The 17,929-nt window shown below is 45.1% G+C and overlaps 1 protein-coding gene across 1 annotated transcript; it reads right to left on the reverse strand.

Moving 5' to 3' along the window:
* Window positions 1-27: 27 nt before the first annotated feature.
* LOC123053334 (cytosolic invertase 1) lies at window positions 28-2,529 on the reverse strand. Its single transcript, XM_044476796.1, has 4 exons — window positions 1,875-2,529; window positions 1,306-1,737; window positions 618-1,179; window positions 28-539 (listed from the first exon to the last, which is right to left on the reverse strand). Exons 1-4 carry the CDS (start codon window positions 2,277-2,279, stop codon window positions 244-246), a joined length of 1,695 nt encoding a protein of 564 aa, XP_044332731.1. The 5' UTR covers window positions 2,280-2,529; the 3' UTR covers window positions 28-243.
* Between the last annotated feature and the right edge of the window lie 15,400 nt (window positions 2,530-17,929).

A 17,929-nucleotide genomic window follows, 5' to 3' on the forward strand; every position in this document is an offset into this window, starting at 1 on the left:
ATTCATGGGAGACAGCCAAAACATGTCTTTCCAAATAGGACAGCAATTATGGGAAAATTCGCTTTCTAGCAATTACTACTATTACCAGTATGTATTTTCGATAAGAAGGTAATCAATGATGTAGAGAACAGCTTTGCTAAACCAGAAAATCAACACGTTCTTTTTTCCTTCCCATCCGCATTCCTGAATCCTGACCAACATCGCGTCAAGTTCGCGCCAAGTGGCATCGATCATCATCTCATCTCACACAGTCCATGAGGCAGACCTCTTGAGCACAGGGTTCATGGCCTTGTCCTCCTCGAGGGAGATCATGCCCAGGTGGGACGGGTCCTCCAGCATCATCTTGGCCACCAGGTACCCCGCGATGGACCACGTCTGGTGCTTTCTCGCCTGCTTCCCGACGTACCGGCCGAGCTTGCCGTCGTAGTACTCCGGCCAGCTGTCCCTCGCCAGCCTCGCCTCCGCCAGGTCGATCGCCCGCCTCGCGATCTTGAGCCGCCCGGTCTTGATGCAAGCCGCCGTCAGGAGCCAGATCAGCACTGCGCGAATCAAAGAATGAATCCGTCGAGCTTCGACTTCGAGCATGTGTATGACGTGGGTGGGTTAGCACTTATTACCAGGCCAGGAGCCTCCGTTGTGGTAGCTCCACCTGGTGTTCTTGGGGTCGCAGCCGGTGACGTTCTGCCACTCGTGGCCCTCGATGGCGGGGTAGCAGATCTTGAGCGGCATCTCGCCGATGAGGTCCTCCCACCGCTCCTCGATGAGGTCCATGATGGCGCCGGCCTGCTCGGGCGTGGCGAGCGAGGCGAGGATGGCGACGCAGTTCCCCAGCGCGAACCAGCGGAAGTCCATCCTGGCGGGGCTGACGTTGCCGACGAAGTAGCCGCCGCGGGAGGGCATGAAGTCGAAGAGCCAGTCCGGGATGGACTCCGGGATGACGTTGAACTTGTTGACGGCCGTGTGGGAGTACTCCTCCGTCTTGAAGCGGTAGATGACGTTGAGCTGCTGGAAGTCGAGCCAGAAGTAGGTCCGCATGTGGTAGCTCAGCGCGTGCAGCCGCGTCACGATCCGCTCCATGATGTCCTTGTTCCCCTCCGCCTCCGGCTTCAGCAGCAGCAGCGCGCACCGCAGCGACATGAAGAAGAGGGCTTGGATCTCGATCGGGTACCCGTACACGCCCTGCCCAACACGACGATCCATAGATCGCGATCGACCACTCATTATTACTACTACATTTAATCCCAACCATTGATTCAGCTGCGACGTGTGTGTGAGGTTGACGGGAACATATTAGGACATACGTACCATCCGGCGATCGATCATGCAGCAGCCGTCGGCGCAGAGGAGGGTGGGGAAGGTGTCGAAGCCCTCGGCGAGGCACTGGTTCATGATGAGGCGGATGCCCTTCTGGCACTCGGGCGTCTCGGCCAGCGTGTGGTCGCCGGTGGACTTGGTGTAGGCGCGGAGCAGGATGATCCACCAGAACCCGGAGTCGGCCGGCGCCACGCGGCCGATGGCGCTCTCGCCGAAGTCCGCCGCCAGGGTGTCCACTCCGCGCTTCGGGTCCTTGAGCACCTTGAAGCTCGCCGGCATGGCGCCCTCGCCCAGCTTGAACCGGTCGATCCTCTTCTCCCACCCCTGCAGCAGCAGCGTCTTCAGCAGGAAGTTCTTCACGATTTCCGGCTCGCCGTTCATCAGGAACGCCAGCGCGCTCGGCACGAAATCCCTCACGAACACCTGCTCAATCCAATGCCAAGTATATTTATTTACGCGACAGGTTTAACAAAATATCCAAGAGAGAACTTTACACGTGACAGCCCAAACAGGTGTGAGAACTACACACGAGTACTGCATGCATGCTGCCATGCCGTTACCTGGTCGTAGTTGAGGACCTCGCCGGAGGAGCTGTCGACGGCGGCGATGGTGCCGAGGGGCTGGCCCCGGAAGCAGACGAGCGAGCGCCTGAGGGCGTCCCAGGCGTCGCCGACCAGCGGGTGGGGCTCGAAGGAGAGCCGCGTGGAGGAGGCGGGGGTGCCGGTGAGCGAACGGAGCCCGCCGCCCGGGGAGTACATGCTCTCGTAGCTGTCCATATACCCGCCGGCGCCGCGGCCGTCCATGGCGGAGAGGTAGAGGTCGCCGAGCGAGCGGTCGTCGAAGGACCGCTGCCGCTCCACGTTGATCCGCGGGCGGTGGTTCAGCAGCCGCGACAGGTCGAAGTCGTCCGTGTCCACCATGGACGCGTGCGACGGCGTCGCCGCTCCGGCCCCCGCCGCCTCCATCTCGCAGACCGCCGCGGTCGCCGTGGCTGCGCGCCTCAAGAAAGACAAAAAGGCAAGATAGGTCGACTAGACTAGTCGCCGCGGCACACCGTACGCGAAGCGGATACGAGTGGGAACAGACCAGACCAAAGGAGACGATGTAGAAAGGCAGGTGGATAATATTGGAGCTCGCCGGAGTTGCGTTCCTGGGCGGTGCCGGGTGCCTGCTCTGCTGCTGGAGTATAGCTTGGCACCGGAGTGGTACATATAGGAGTCTGGATGACGTGTGGGGACGGGAAGGGCAGCGGCCCGCGTGGCGGGGACCTATTAGGAAGCGGGAGTTCGGGGTTTTCATTTGCGGGCGCGATGGCCGCGCGGGGCTGTGGATCGCCGGGTGCGTGCTTGGGGACTTGGGGTGGTGCCTGGTTGTCAGGGCCTACGACTGATGAGCGATGACCAAAGTTCTGACTCGTTCCCTCAAAATAAGTTTGGAGGGTTTCCCATTTGACTTGAGTTTCAAAATATCGACATATAATTTGTGTTTGAAAGTAAAGCACGAGTTTCAACGTTTCAAAATGTAAGACATGTTGAAAGAAAGAAAAAAAAATGCCCGTGTCGCTCATGCGGTGGCTCGGGCGGAGCCCTAGTCCGCCGTCGCCCCCTCCCCGTGCCTCATGTCCTGCCGCCAGCGACGGCCTAAGCCCTTTCGGCAGACAGCGATGGTGGAAAGCTCCCTCGTGCACCCGCATGTTCTCTTGGTGAGGGAGACCCTGCCCCCTCCCAATCCGAGTGTTGCTCCTTTCTAGCGGCTAGCGGTTTCTCCGGTGCGGTGCGGTGACCCCCCCCCCCCCCCGGCGGCGTGTGCTCCTGTGGAGTTGGATCCGAGAGTTTTCAGTTGCATCACCACCCCATGCCCACCGGGCCCGTCCGGGTGATGCAATGGGGTGGCGACCTGGGCTCCGTCTGGCTGGTGACGGCGACCGGCTGCTGGGGTGTGGCGATGTTGCCGTGGGAGGCTGCTAGATTCGTCAGGTGACTGGATCTGTGCCGCCGGCTTTAGTTGGCGGCAAGGCTTTGGTCCATGGTGGCTCTCGTGGGTCGGCGGCGCATCGGCTACGCGGGAGGTGGGTGGTCTAGTGCACGTCTGGTGCATGGTGGTGTTGGTTGAGATGCTCGAGGCAAAAGTTTGTCGGGTTCTTGTGAGCTAATGGTGTCAGCTCCCGTGGAAGTTTCACCTCCTTGGAGGCGTTGTTGTGGAGGCCTGCCACTTCTCATACCCTTGGATCATGCTCTTCGGTAAAAGTCTAAGGCCCAAGTTAGGTCAAGCAACGACGTCGACATCATTGCTCCCCCCAATGGGGTGTCGCCTTGAAAACCTTCGATCCTGGCCGTGCTTTTGGGAACTAGATACTCACGGCATTGTGTTGGACTGGTGACCTTCTGGCGATGTGGGAATGTTGGGGTGATGATCCTAGGTTGTTCGACGTGGTCTCCTATTTTGCAACGATGGTAGCTTCATGTGGAGTTGGATTGCGGTTGAGGTTTGGTAATCGATGTCTCTTCGCGTGTTCAAGAGTTCTCCATGCCCTACCTTGTATTTGTGGAGTCGGAATTGCGAAGTAGGGCCTCGACGGTGACGATGGCACGGTATGGGGTTCGACGGTGGTGGATTGCTCAACACAAACTCATCCATATTCTCCAGCATGGTTTGTCGCCCGAGTCATAGTTGTCTGGTCACCAACGCGAGTGGCCAACTGTTCTGGCATGGACTGGCATGTGATCCGGCGTCTGTTGCAGCGACGGCTTCGTTTGTGGAATTCGATGGTGAAGTGTTGTTGGCTCGTGGATGGGTGTCGATGGTGACACCTTGTGACAGCTGATCGTCCTCAAGCAACACAGACAGAAATTCCAATCAAAAGGAACTCAGTTGTTTAAACCGAAGTAACGAGAAGGTTTTGGTTCACTTATGATCGGTACGCCTAGATAGCCATCCGCTTCTTGACCTGAAAATTTAGTATAATTGTAGCGGTGACATGGTTATTGTGCAAGTTTTAGTGAAGCAAAGATAGTCAACACAAAGTTCTTGATCTACTAGATAAAACAACTTTGCAACACTCTATTCTATTTATCTAAACAACACTTGCTTGTCAGGAATGCACGAAAGAGTTTTCTTCAATAGAGCCATAATAAACATATATTAGGGAGTGAAAGGCATGTAGAAAAACATGATTCTTTAGTGCTCATAAACATGCCCACAATTATTTCATCCTCAAGGCTCTTAAGAACTTCATTTCAATCAATATTTACTGAAACTTTGATTGTATGTGAAGGGATTATGCTAAATAAGTGATTATGCAAAGAGTTTCGCTGTGGCTTAATATTTGGGAACTATGGACCTTTGATAGTTGTCTCTTTCGAGCTCTTTTCATTAGTCCCCTTTATTTACCACATACACACTCATTCAATAGAAAGCCGAATAATATGTGTTTGTAGTGTTGCCACTACTTACGATAACAAACTCATAGCCGAAATCCGAGCTTTCACTCTTGGTAGATCGTTCATTGACTAGCGGAGTTCTCAGCAGAACATCAAGAAAGGTGACGGAGCCACATTTACACACGTACACGCGCATAAAGTAGCAGGGCCATGGCACTAGCAAGAAGCTGAAGCACCATGTAAGAGATACAACATAGATTTTTGGCATAATCTCGTTCACCCTCCAACTAAGATCCTCTAGAAAATTCAATCCACAAGTGCTATCAAGTATGTTAAAATTAACAATATGGGGTTGAGCATTTCAAACATCATTTTTCTACAATTTTTCTCAACTCCCAAGTCTTTGAAGACTTTCTTTTGTGCATGGTTATGTTACTTCATTAAAAAACAGTCCCACTGCAAGTCTTGATTATCTAGGATAAATAGAACAAAGGCTACCAAATTATTTCAGCTACTAGAACAAAACAGTTGTCTTAATTATCAAGACTTACTCCCATTTGCGCATATCACACATACTAATACTACATCTACTCTAAGTATTTCAAGTGCACAATGCGGAAGTTGTAGGACATACCATCACACGGTTGTGAATTTACACACTTCTCTTACTCTTGCATTCCTCGTTGTCCGGCGTAGATCAACTCCTGTGAAAACAAAAATGCAAAAGAACTCCAAGGGGCAAAAAGAGTAAGAGGAAATCAAAACTTATTCTATATTTTTTATTTTTGGGTTTTTGAAAACTAACTTGCAAACGAAAAATCGCAAAGGCAAAACGAAAAACAAAAGCAAATAAAAAGCAAAGTGTTGGAACAAACCAACGCGAGCTTAAGTACAACCTCGGTACAATTTGTTCAAATACCGCCACATCTTGATGAAGAAGTGGTGGTGACCTCCCCCAAGCTTAAACTTTTGCAAGCCCAAACCGGCGGAATCATTGTGGCGGTTGGTCGGGAGCCCATCTTTGGGTCCAATTGGAGAAGTTCATGTTCATGTAGGCGGGCGTGCCTTGAAGGGACTCGGCGAGGTTGCTCATATCATTGATAGAGCCCTGGAGTCTGTAGAGGTCCGCATAAGTGGTGTAGGCTTCTTGTTGTGGCTCCTCTTGGGGTTGCTCCTCTTCTTTGTCGGTGATGGGTTCTTTTTCATCTACCTGCTCAGGTTATGGGCCTTCTTGGTCAAAATATGCATCTCCTACCTGTGCAACATAATGCAATTGTCCATGTTAATGGGGCGAAGGTGATGGTAGTTGAAACCAAGGGAGTTTTCCAACATGGTGATTACTCCTCCACACACGATATCTCCTTGTGCATGATTTGCTTGATGCGTGAGGTGTAGCAAAAGTATTGCCCCTAAGTTGGGCGAATAGTCGACATCAAGGTTTGCTGCTTACCCGGGAACTAACATGTTCTCGTTATTCAGCTTAGAAACTTCTCCTCGTGCCTGGAACGACTTAGTGATAACATAATAGAAATAACGTACAACAGGACTTTCAATGCAACAGGCTCTTTGCCTTGAACCATGGCGACTCATCTGATAGAAGGATTGCCTCGGGTGTGGGTCAGTATAATCAATTAATCATAAACATAGCGAATGCCACCATGATTGTTGGTGAAGCCAAAGTAATCAGACCACTCTTCGAAAGTGTTGTCGAAGTCTTGGTACAAGAGACAGAAACTGATCAGCTCCTCCTCATATGCATTGGGCATCAAACCAACATTATGCGAGAGAGTGCTAAGAAACTCAAGCATCATGCATTCATACGGGTCCCATCCCTGATAAAGAAAATGGCGCAACCTGGCATTATTACAAAGCAAATTGGAATTATTAGTAATACCTAGCTTGGCGAGTGTTGACTCGCAAGCCCACTTGGATGCTTTGATCTTCCTTGCACTGAGCTTCTAAAACTTCTTTCTTGCTTCATGGTCGGTAAAGACGATCCCCTGAGTGAAAACTTGTTGTGACAGCGCGGTGGATGAACTCGAAGCACCGCGTACGCGAGTGGACCTCCTCGTAGACATCTACAAAACATTTTTTCCAGTCCAATACAATTAAACAATATTGATCGTACCGTAGTCACAACATCATACTCCTCTAAAAACATCAATGAATCCAAGCCAAACTCAAATTTGGATCAAAAATATGCATTTCCTAGACATGGCAATGCTAGACATGTAGAACGTGGATCCGCGAAAAATAAATTGGGGATCGGAGGAGAAACATATCGTAGATCGATCACATGGAAGGATTTGAACTGAAATTGAACGAGTAGAGAGATCGGGCGCTAGGGTTTGGAGAGGTTTGGAGGAAGTAGAATAAGAAAAGAGAGATAGGGAAGATTTGCCTCCTTCCTCGGGCTTATTATGGCTATTAGGATCCATATGACCACCCATACGGGCGTGCTACTTGTGAGTTGCGCTGGGATTTCCCCGAAGAGAAGGGGATGATGCAGTACAGTAGAGATAATTATTTCCCTCGGTTAGAAACCAAGGTTATCAATCCAATAGGAGAATCACGCAACAACTCGTTAGCAGCACATACACACGAAAGAACAAATATTTGCACCCAACGCAAACAAGAGGTTGTCCATCCCTTGCAAGTTAATGGCAAGGATCAAATCTCGTAGTGTTAGATGGATAAATAAAACACAAAATAAAATAACATAAACAAAAGTGCAGTAGTCTATTTTTGGATTTTAATATATGATTTAGATAGACCCAGAGGCCATAGTTTTCACTAGAGGCTTCTCTCTTGAAAACATCATACGGTGGGTAAACAAATTACTGTTGGGCAATTGATAGAAAAGCGAATAATCATGACGATATCTAAGACAATAATCATGTATATAGGCATCACGCCCGAGACAAGTAGACCGACTCCTGCCTGCATCTACTACTATTAATCCACACATCGACCGTTATCCAGCATGCATCTAGAGTATTAAGTTCATAAAGAACGGAGTAACGCCTTAAGCAAGATGACACGATGTAGACAAAGTAAACTCACGCATGAATAAACCTCATCTTTTTATCCTTAATGGCAATGATACAAATACGTGTCATGTCCCTCTCTGTCACTGGGATTGAGCACCGCAAGATCGAACCCATCACAACGCACCTCTCACATTTCAAGAAAAAACAATCTACTTGGCCAAACCAAATAAATAGATCGGGGAGAAATACAAAGCTATAATAATCATGCATAAAAGAGTTCAGAAAATACTCAAATAGTATTCATAGATAATCTGATCGTAAGCTCACAATTCATCGGATCCCAACAAACACACCACAAAAAGTGATTACATCGTATGGATCTCCAAGAACATCAAGGAGAACATTGTATTGAAGATCAAAGAGAGAGAAGAAGACATCTAGCTACTAACTATGGACCCGTAGGTCTGTGGTAAACTACTCACACATCATCGGAGGGGCAACAAGGTTGATGTAGAACCCCTCCGTGGTTGATCCCCCCTCCGGCAGAGTGCCGGAAAAGGCCCCCAGATGGGATCTCTTGAGAACATATGCTTGAGGCGGCGGAAAAAGGGTTTCGGGTGGCTCTTTGTTGGTTTCTCGATTTTAGAGAATTTATAGAGGCGGAATTAGGTTAAATAGTTGAACATGGGCCCCACAAGCCACTAGGGCGCGCCTACCCCCCTAGGCGCGCCCTGGTGCCTTGGGGGCTACTCCTTCATCTTCTGGCCCTCTCCCGAAGCTTCCAGGGTCTCTTTTGTCTAGAAAAAAATAGTCAAAAAGTTTTGTGGCAATTGGACTTCGTTTGGTATTGATATTCTCGAAAACCAAAAATAGGCAAAAAAAAACAGCAACTGATACTTGGCACTAAGTTAATAGGTTAGTCCCCAAAACATAATATATAATTGCATATAAAACATCCAAGATTGATACTATAATAGCATGGAACAGAAAAAATTATAGATACGTTGGAGGCGTATCAAGCATCGCTCGTCCTCGAGTAGGTAAATGATAAAACATAATTTTTAATGTGGAATGCTACCTATCATATTCACCATGTAATCTTTCTTTTGTGGCATGAATATTGAGATTCGAATGATTCAAATCAATAGTCTATAGTTTAACATGAAGATATAAATACTCAAGCGTACCAACAAATAATCATGCCTTTCAAAATATCAATGCTAAAGAAAGTTATCCCTAGGCAGTCATGCTCAATCATTCCATTCATGAAACACACTCAATATCAGCTACACCCAGTGTACAAGTATGACAATAGTGCTCTCCTGGTGGTGCTTATAAGAGAACGTAAAGACTGAAAATAAAAATGCATAAAAGTAAATATATAGGCCTTTCATAGAGGGAAGCAGAGATTTGTAGAGGTGCCAGAGCTCAAGGATTAAAATAGAGATACAATTATTTTGAGAGGCATGATTTTCCCGTCAACGACATGACCAAGAGTTCCCAACATTTTCCATGCTAGACACATTATAGGCGGTTCCCAAACAGAAAATAAAGTTCATTTCCTTTCCACCGTTTTTCATAATCCATGGCTAGCCGTATCCACGGGTGCCTTCCAACCTTTTAACTTTCCAAGGAATTTATTTTGGGACTTGGCATTTTTGGGACTAGGCATCCCTATCACCTGCCACTTTCTCGTGCAATGACAAATGAATAAATACTCATCGTGAGAATAACCCACCTAACATGTAAGATATTGGACACCCCCTGCCGCCTCATGAGCGGTACGGGCACACAAAACAAAAAAATTATTCTGAATAGTTAGAGTTGGCACATGCAAGTTTACTTGGAACGGCATGTAAGTACCGCATATAGGTAGGTATGATGGACTCATTTGGCACAACTTTAGGTTTAAAGAATTGGATGCACGAGCAGTATTCCTGCTTAGTACAAATGGAGGCTGGCAAATAGATTGAGAAGCGATCAACCAGAAAACAAAAATGGTCATAAACATGCATTGAACATCACTAACACTAAATAATGCAACATAAGTAGGATATAACTTCATTGCATAACTATGGACTTTACGTGCATGCATAGGGAATCAAAAACTTTAACACCAATATTCTTACTAAACCACAATTGCTCCCTAGCATAACTCACATATTATCATCTTCATATCACAAAATTATTGCAAGGAATCAAACTCATCATATTCAATGATCTATATGAAAGTTTTTATTATATCCTTCTTGAATATCCATCACATGAGGACCAAATTCATATCTTGTGCATATTACCATCACTATTATCAACTCTCAAAATGATATAAATGAATCATGAGAGTGCAAATATTTCTTCAAAATTTAATCACCGTCGTGCTGAAAAGATATAAGTGAAGCACCAGAGCAATGATACGTCTCCATCGTATCTACTTTTCTAAACACTTTTTCTCTTGTTTTGGACTCTAATTTGCATGATTTGAATTGAACTAACCTGAACTGATGCTATTTTTAGCAGAATTGCCATGGTGTTGTTTTTGTGCAGAAATCAAAGTTCACGGATAGTCCTGAAAATTTACGGAGAATATTTGTGGAATATATAAAAATATTGGTGGAAAATATACCAGAGGGGGCCACCTTGGAGCCACAAGCTCAGGGGGCGCCCACCCCCCAGGGCACGCCTCGCGAGCTTGTGGTCCCCCTGGAACTCTAACAACCCTAACTCTGACTCCATATATTCTTATTTGCCAAGAAAAAATTAGAGAGAAGGATTCAACGCGTTTTACGATACGGAGCTGCCGCCACCTCCTGTTCTTCATCGGGAGGACTGATCTGGAATCCGTTTGGGGCTCCGGAGGGTGGAATCCGACGCCGTTGTCATCATCAACCTTCCTCCATCACCAATTTCATGATGCTCACCGTCGGGAGTAAGTAATTCCTTTATAGGATTGCTAGACAGTGATGGGTGATACATCTCCAACGTATCTATAATTTCTTATTGTTCCATGCTGTTATATTATCAATCTTGGATGTTTTATAATCATTTTATAGTCATTTTATATCATTTTTTGGTACTAACCTATTGACATTGTGCCAAGTGCGAGTTGATATTTTCTGCATGTTTTTTACATCGCAGGAAATCAATACCAAACGGAGTCCAAATGCAACGAAACTTTACGGAGATTTTTTTGGACCAGAAGACACCTAGTGGGCCCTGGCTGCGCCTGGGGGTGCTCCGAGGAGAGCACAACCCACCAGGGCGCGCCAGGAGGCCCAGGCACGCCCTGGTGGGTTGTACCCACCTCGGGTGCCCCCCGGACCACCTCTTTGCTCTATAAATACCCCATTATTCCCAAAACCCTAGGGAAGTCGACGAAAATCAATTCTAGCCGCCGCAGAGTCCAGAACCACCAGATCCAATCTAGACACCATCACGGATGGGGTTCACCACCTCCATTGGTGCCTCTCCGATGATGCGTGAGTAGTTCTTTGTAGACATTCGGGTTCGTAGTTAGTAGCTAGATGGCTTCCTCTCTCTCGCTGAATTCCCAATACAATGGTCTCTTGGAGATCGATATGATGTAGCTCTTTTTGCGGTGTGTTTGTTGGGATCTGATGAACTTTGAGTTTATGATCAGTTATATCTTTTTATATCCATGAAAGTATTTCAGTTTCTTTGATCTCTTTTATGCATGATCTTTTATAGCCTCATATTTCTTCTCCGATATTTGGGTTTTGTTTGGCCAACTCGATCTATTTATCTTGCAATGGGAAGAGGTGCTTTGTAGTGGGTTCGATCTTACGGTGCTTGATCCCAGTGACAGAAGGGGAACCCACACGCATGTATCATTGCTACTAAGGATAAAACGATGGGGTCTATCTCTACATAGATAGATCTTGTCTACATCATGTCATCGTTCTTATTGCATTACTCTGTTTTTCCATGAACTTAATACACTAGATGCATGCTGGATTGCGGTCGATGTGTGGAGTAATAGTAGTAGATGCAGGTAGGTGTCGGTCTACTAATCTTGGAGGTGATGCCTATATAATGATCATTGCCTAGATATCGTCATGATTATTTGAAGTTCTATCAATTGCCCAGCAGTAATTTGTTTACCCATTGTTTGCTATTTTTCTCGAGAGAAGCCACTAGTGAAACCTACGGCCCCCGGGTCTCTTTCTCATATATTTTCCTTTGCGATCTTCTTTTCCTTTGCATTTATTTTCAGATCTATTAAACAAAAAATACAAAAATACTTTTCTACACTTTATTTCATTTGTGATCTATTCAATCTATTACAACTTTCTCCCGTCCACGCACTGCCGTTACCCGAAAGGGATTGACAACCCCTTTAACACGTCGGGTTGCAAGTGGTTGTTATTTGTGTGCAGGGGCTATTTACGTTGTGTTGCTTGGTTCTCCTACTGGTTCTATAACCTTGGTTTCATCACTGAGGAAAATACCTACCGTCATTTTGTTGCATCATCCCTTCCTCTTTGGGGAAATACTGACGTAGTCCTAATAGACATCAAAAGGAATTTCTGGCGCCGTTGCCGGGGAGGATCTTCAACATATACCAGGTTCCTAATCACAAATCTCATCTCCTCGCAATTTACATTATTTTCCATTTGCCTCTCGTTTTCCTCACCCCCACTTCATAAAAAATTGCCGTTTTATTCACTCCTCTTTTTCGTTCGCCGTTTTCTTGCCGGATCTGTTTTTGTGTGCGATCTTGTTTGCGTAGTCATGATGCCTCAAAGAAAATATTATGATGTTCCTTATCCAAATATTTTGCTTGAAATTGAGAAAAGTACTAAGGAATATATGACTACACAATTTGAGCATAATAAGTATTTAACTGAAGAACTTAAGGAGCACTCTGTTGTGTTGGATGCTGTCACAAAACAACTTGATGATATTAGTAGAGAAGTTTGCAATCTCTAATCTAAGTATGCTTTTGCTGAAAGTTTGCTAGGAAAAATATCCGATGCACAAGCTACCTTAGTAAATCAAATGGCTGCTAAACCAATCTCGTTAGAAGATAAAAATGATGAAAATCTTAAAGTGCACTCGTACACGTCGGTCCTAAACAAACGGTTTTTAACCCCTTTCCGCGACGGCATTTGGAACCGTCGCCTAGTGAGTGTGTGCGATAGGGTGTTGATAACCCACAAGTATAGGGGATCGCAACAGTTTTCGAGGGTAGAGTATTCAACCCAAATTTATTGATTCGGCACAAGGGGAGCCAAAGAATATTCTCAAGTATTAGCAGCTAAGTTGTCAATTCAACAACACCTGGATAACTTAATATCTGCAGCAAAGTATTTAGTAGCAAAGTAATAGGGAAGTAACGGTAACGGTAGCAAAAGTAATATTTCTGGGTTTTGTAGCGATTGTAACAGTAGCAACGGAAAAGTAAATAAGCGAAGAACAATACGTGAAAAGCTCGTAGGCATTGGATCGGTGATGGAGAATTATGCCGGATGCGGTTCATCATGTAACAGTCATAACATAGGGTGACACAGAACTAGCTCCAATTCATCAATGTAATGTAGGCATGTATTCCGAATATAGTCATATGTGCTTATGGAAAAGAACTTGCATGAGATCTTTTGTCCTACCCTCCTGTGGCAGCGGGGTCCTAATGGAAACTAAGGGATATTAAGGCCTCCTTTTAATAGAGTACCGTACCAACGCATTAACACATAGTGAATACATGAACTCCTCAAACTACGGTCATCACCGGGAGTGGTCCCGATTATTGTCACTTCGGGGTTGCCGGATCATAACACATAGTAGGTGACTATAGACTTGCAAGATAGGATCAAGAACTCACATATATTCATGAAAACATAATAGGTTCAGATCTGAAATCATGGCACTCGGGCCCTAGTGACAAGCATTAAGCATAGCAAAGTCATAGCAACATCAATCTCAGAACATAGTGGATACTAGGGATCAAACCCTAACAAAACTAACTCGATTACATGATAAATCTCATCCAACCCATCACCGTCCAGCAAGCCTACGATGGAATTACTCACTCACGGCGGTGAGCATCATGAAATTGGTGATGGAGGATGGTTGATGATGACGATGGCGACGGATTCCCCTCTCCGGAACCCCGAACGGACTCGAGATCAGCCCTCCCGAGAGAGTTTAGGGCTTGGCGGCGGCTCCGTATCGTAAAACGCGATGAATCTTTCTCTCTGATTTTTTTCTCCCCGAACACGAATATATGGAGTTGGAGTTGAGGTCGGTGGAGCTCCAGCGGGCCCACGAGGCAGGAGCGCGCCCCCCACCCTCGTGGCAAGGGTGTGGGCCCCCTGGCCTTGATTCTTTCACCAGTATTTTTTATTATTTCCAAAAATAATCTCCGTGGAGTTTCAGGTCATTCCGAGAACTTTTGTTCTGCACATAAATAACACCATGGCAATTCTACTGAATACAACGTCAGTCCGGGTTAGTTCCATTCAAATCATGCAAGTTAGAGTCCAAAACAAGGGCAAAAGTGTTTGGAAAAGTAGATACGATGGAGACGTATCAACTCCCCCAAGCTTAAACCTTTGCTTGTCCTCAAGCAATTCAGTTGATAAACTGAAAGTGATAAAGAAAAACTTTTACAAACTCTGTTTGCTCTTGTTGTTGTAAATATGTAAAGCCAGCATTCAAGTTTTCAGCAAAGATTATGAACTAACCATATTCACAATAACTCTTAGGTCTCATGTTTACTCATATCAATGGCATAATCAACTAGCGAGCAATAATAATAAATCTCGGATGACAACACTTTCTCAAAACAATCATAATATGATATAACAAGATGGTATCTCGCTAGCCCTTTCTGAGACCGCAAAACATAAATGCAGAGCACCTTTAAAGATCAAGGACTGACTAAACATTGTAATTCATGGTAAAAGAGATCCAGTCATAGTCATACCCAATATAAATTAATAGTAATGGATGCAAATGACAGCGGTGCTCTCCAGCTGGTGCTTTTTAATAAGAGGGTGATGACTCAACATAAAAGTAAATAGATAGGCCCTTCGCAGAGGGAAGCAGGGATTTGTAGAGGTGCCAGAGCTCGATTTTGAAATAGAGATAAATAATATTTTGAGCGGCATACTTTCATTGTCAACATAACAACCAAGAGATGGCGATATCTTCCATGCTACACACATTATAGGCGGTTCCCAAACAGAATGGTAAAGTTTATACTCCCCCTCCACCAACAAGCATCAATCCATGGCTTGCTCGAAACAACGAGTGCCTCCAACTAACAACAGTCCCGGGGGAGTTTTGTTTGCAATTATTTTGATTTGATTTGCATAAAGCATGGGACTGGGCATCCCGGTGACCAGCCATTTTCTCGTGAGTGAGGAGCGGAGTCCACTCCTCTTGAGAATAACCCGCCTAGCATGGAAGATACGGACAACCCTAGTTGATACATGAGCTATTCGAGCATACAAAACAGAATTTCATTTGAAGGTTTAGAGTTTGGCACATACAAATTTACTTGGAACGGCAGGTAGATACCGCATATAGGAAGGTATAGTGGACTCATATGGAATAACTTTGGGGTTTAAGGGATTGGATGCACAAGCAGTATTCCCGCTTAGTACAAGTGAAGGCTAGCAAAAGACTGGGAAGCGACCAACTAGAGAGCGACAACAGTCATGAACATGCATTAAAATTAATAAACATTGAGTGCAAGCATGAGTAGGATATAATCCACCATGAACATAAATATCGTGAAGGCTATGTTGATTTGTTTCAACTACATGTGTGAACATGTGCCAAGTCAAGTCACTTGAATCATTCAAAGGAGGATACCACCCCATCATACCACATCACAACCATTTTAATAGCATGTTGGCACGCAAGGTAAACCATTATAAACTCCTAGCTAATTAAGCATGGCATAAGCAACTATAATCTCTAATTGTCATTGCAAACATGTTTATTCATAATAGGCTGAATCAGGAACGATGAACTAATCATATTTACAAAAACAAGAGAGGTCGAGTTCATACCAGCTTCTCTCATCTCAATCAGTCCACCATATATCGTCATAATTGCCTTTCACTTGCACGACCGAACGATGTGAATAATAATAATAGTGCACGTGCATTGGACTAAGCTAGAATCTGCGAGCATTCAATAAACAGGAGAAGACAAGGCAATATGGGCTCTTGGTTAAATCAACAATAATGCATATAAGAGCCACTTCAACAATTTAATTATGGTCTTCTCCTATCGACCCCCAAAGAAAAGAAAAGAAATAAAACTATTTACACGGGAAAGCTCCCAACAAGCAAAAGAAGAACATGAAATCTTTTTGGGTTTTCTTTTAATTATTACTACTACAGCAAGAAAGTAAACTAGCTAAAAGCTACAACTAATTTTTTTTGTTTTTCTTAAGGTTTATCAAACACACAAGAAGAAAGCAAGAAAAAGAAAATAAACTAGCATCGATATTACAGTGAAAAGTATGAGCACCGACAACTAGCAATGAGTGTGTGGACATAAATGTAATGTCCGTGAGAAATACGTACTCCCCCAAGCTTAGGCTTTTGGCCTAAGTTGGTCTATTGCCACGGCTGGCCTGGCGGATATCCAAAGTTGTAGCTGGGGTCGTACTGAGAAGAAGAAGCCTCTGATTGCCACTGGTTGGCAATCATCTCCGGATCCCACTGGTAATTAAACTGTCGTGGAGGATCAAATTGTGGTTCCGGCTCTGTGGCTGATGTAGGGTTCCGGTAGGCGTGAATGGCCGCCAGCGGAACGAGATACTGGCCTGCAGATAAATCAAACAAGGAAGGAGCAGGCAAGGTAATAGTCTCAGGGTGATGTTTATGAAAGAACAATTTGTATTTAAGCGCCATTTCCCTATTCTTAACAATAAAATCATGCGCTACCATACTCTTATAATCTAAATAAACAGTAGGCAGCAATTTTTCTTCTTTTTCATAGTGCCTAATAGGTATGTTATAGTATGCAGCAAGGCGTGAAGCATAGACACCTCCAAAGATGAGGCCCTTTGTACGGTTCAGACTTAACCGTTTGGCAATAATACCGCCCATACTAACAGAGTCATCACGGAATAAACCATGGAACAAATAATAATATCAGGAACACTAAGGTTTCCACAGTTTCCGCGACCAATTAAGCAACGACTAGCAAATATTGCAAAGTAGCGTAAAACAGGAAAATGTATGCTAGTGATTCTTGCATCGGAAACCTTCCTAGTTTCCCCTACAGTAATAGTATCAATAAACCCGTCCACATCTTTACGATGTGGTTCCTCTAAGCTACCCTCGAAAGGTATTTTGCAAACCCTGCAAAATTCATATAGTGACATCTTCTTAACCACATCATATAAATGAAACTCTACTGAAGGAGGTGATTCCTTAGGATAATAGTAGAAGTTTTGCACAAAAGTATTGGTGAGTAAGAGATACTGTTCGCGTTGGTCGCGGAGGAAGTCGGTGAGGCCTGCATTCTCAGCCAATTCATAAAAATCATCATAAATCCCGGCTGCTCTCAAGAAATCATCGGAAGGCCATTCACACGGCCGAACCTCCGCGGTGCGAGGCAGATTATATTTGGGCCTCTCTGCTTCTTCACTTTGCTTTTCCTTCGAGCTTCGGCTCGATGAGCCCCTCAAAAATCTCTTCATCATTTTCTGAAAATTTCTGAAATTTTTAGTAACTTCAAATAAAAGTGAACCAAGCTCAACAAAATTGATAGCAACTACTCCTACAAGTGCCTAGAGCCTATATCATGCATTAGAACTACTTGGAACCATATAAATTTGACATGCAAGCTCAAGAACATGGTCACCTAGGCAGCACAAATTTGCAATGAATAAAGCACTAGAACAAAAACTAATTGGACCAATGGAGGAGTCACATACCAAGGAACAATCCCCCAAAGCAGTTTTGTGAGAGGTGCTTTGAGCAAGGAGATCGAAAATCGCAGCAAAATGAGCTAGAACTCGTGCTTGAGCTGGATGGTGATTTTTTTGGGAGGAAGAAGAAGTGTGTGGGTGCAGCAATAAGTGGAGGGGAGCCACCATGGGCCCACGAGGCGGGGGGCGCGCCCTGGACCCTCGTGCCCAGGTGCTTGCTCCCCCTGTTGTGTTCTGAGTGCCAAATATTCTCAAATATTCCAGAAAAAATTATATTAAATTGGCAGGGCATTTGGAGAACTTTTATTTTCAAGGTATTTTTATATTGCACG

This window comes from Triticum aestivum, chromosome 2D (assembly GCF_018294505.1).
Source record: "Triticum aestivum cultivar Chinese Spring chromosome 2D, IWGSC CS RefSeq v2.1, whole genome shotgun sequence".
Lineage (NCBI taxonomy): Eukaryota > Viridiplantae > Streptophyta > Magnoliopsida > Poales > Poaceae > Triticum > Triticum aestivum.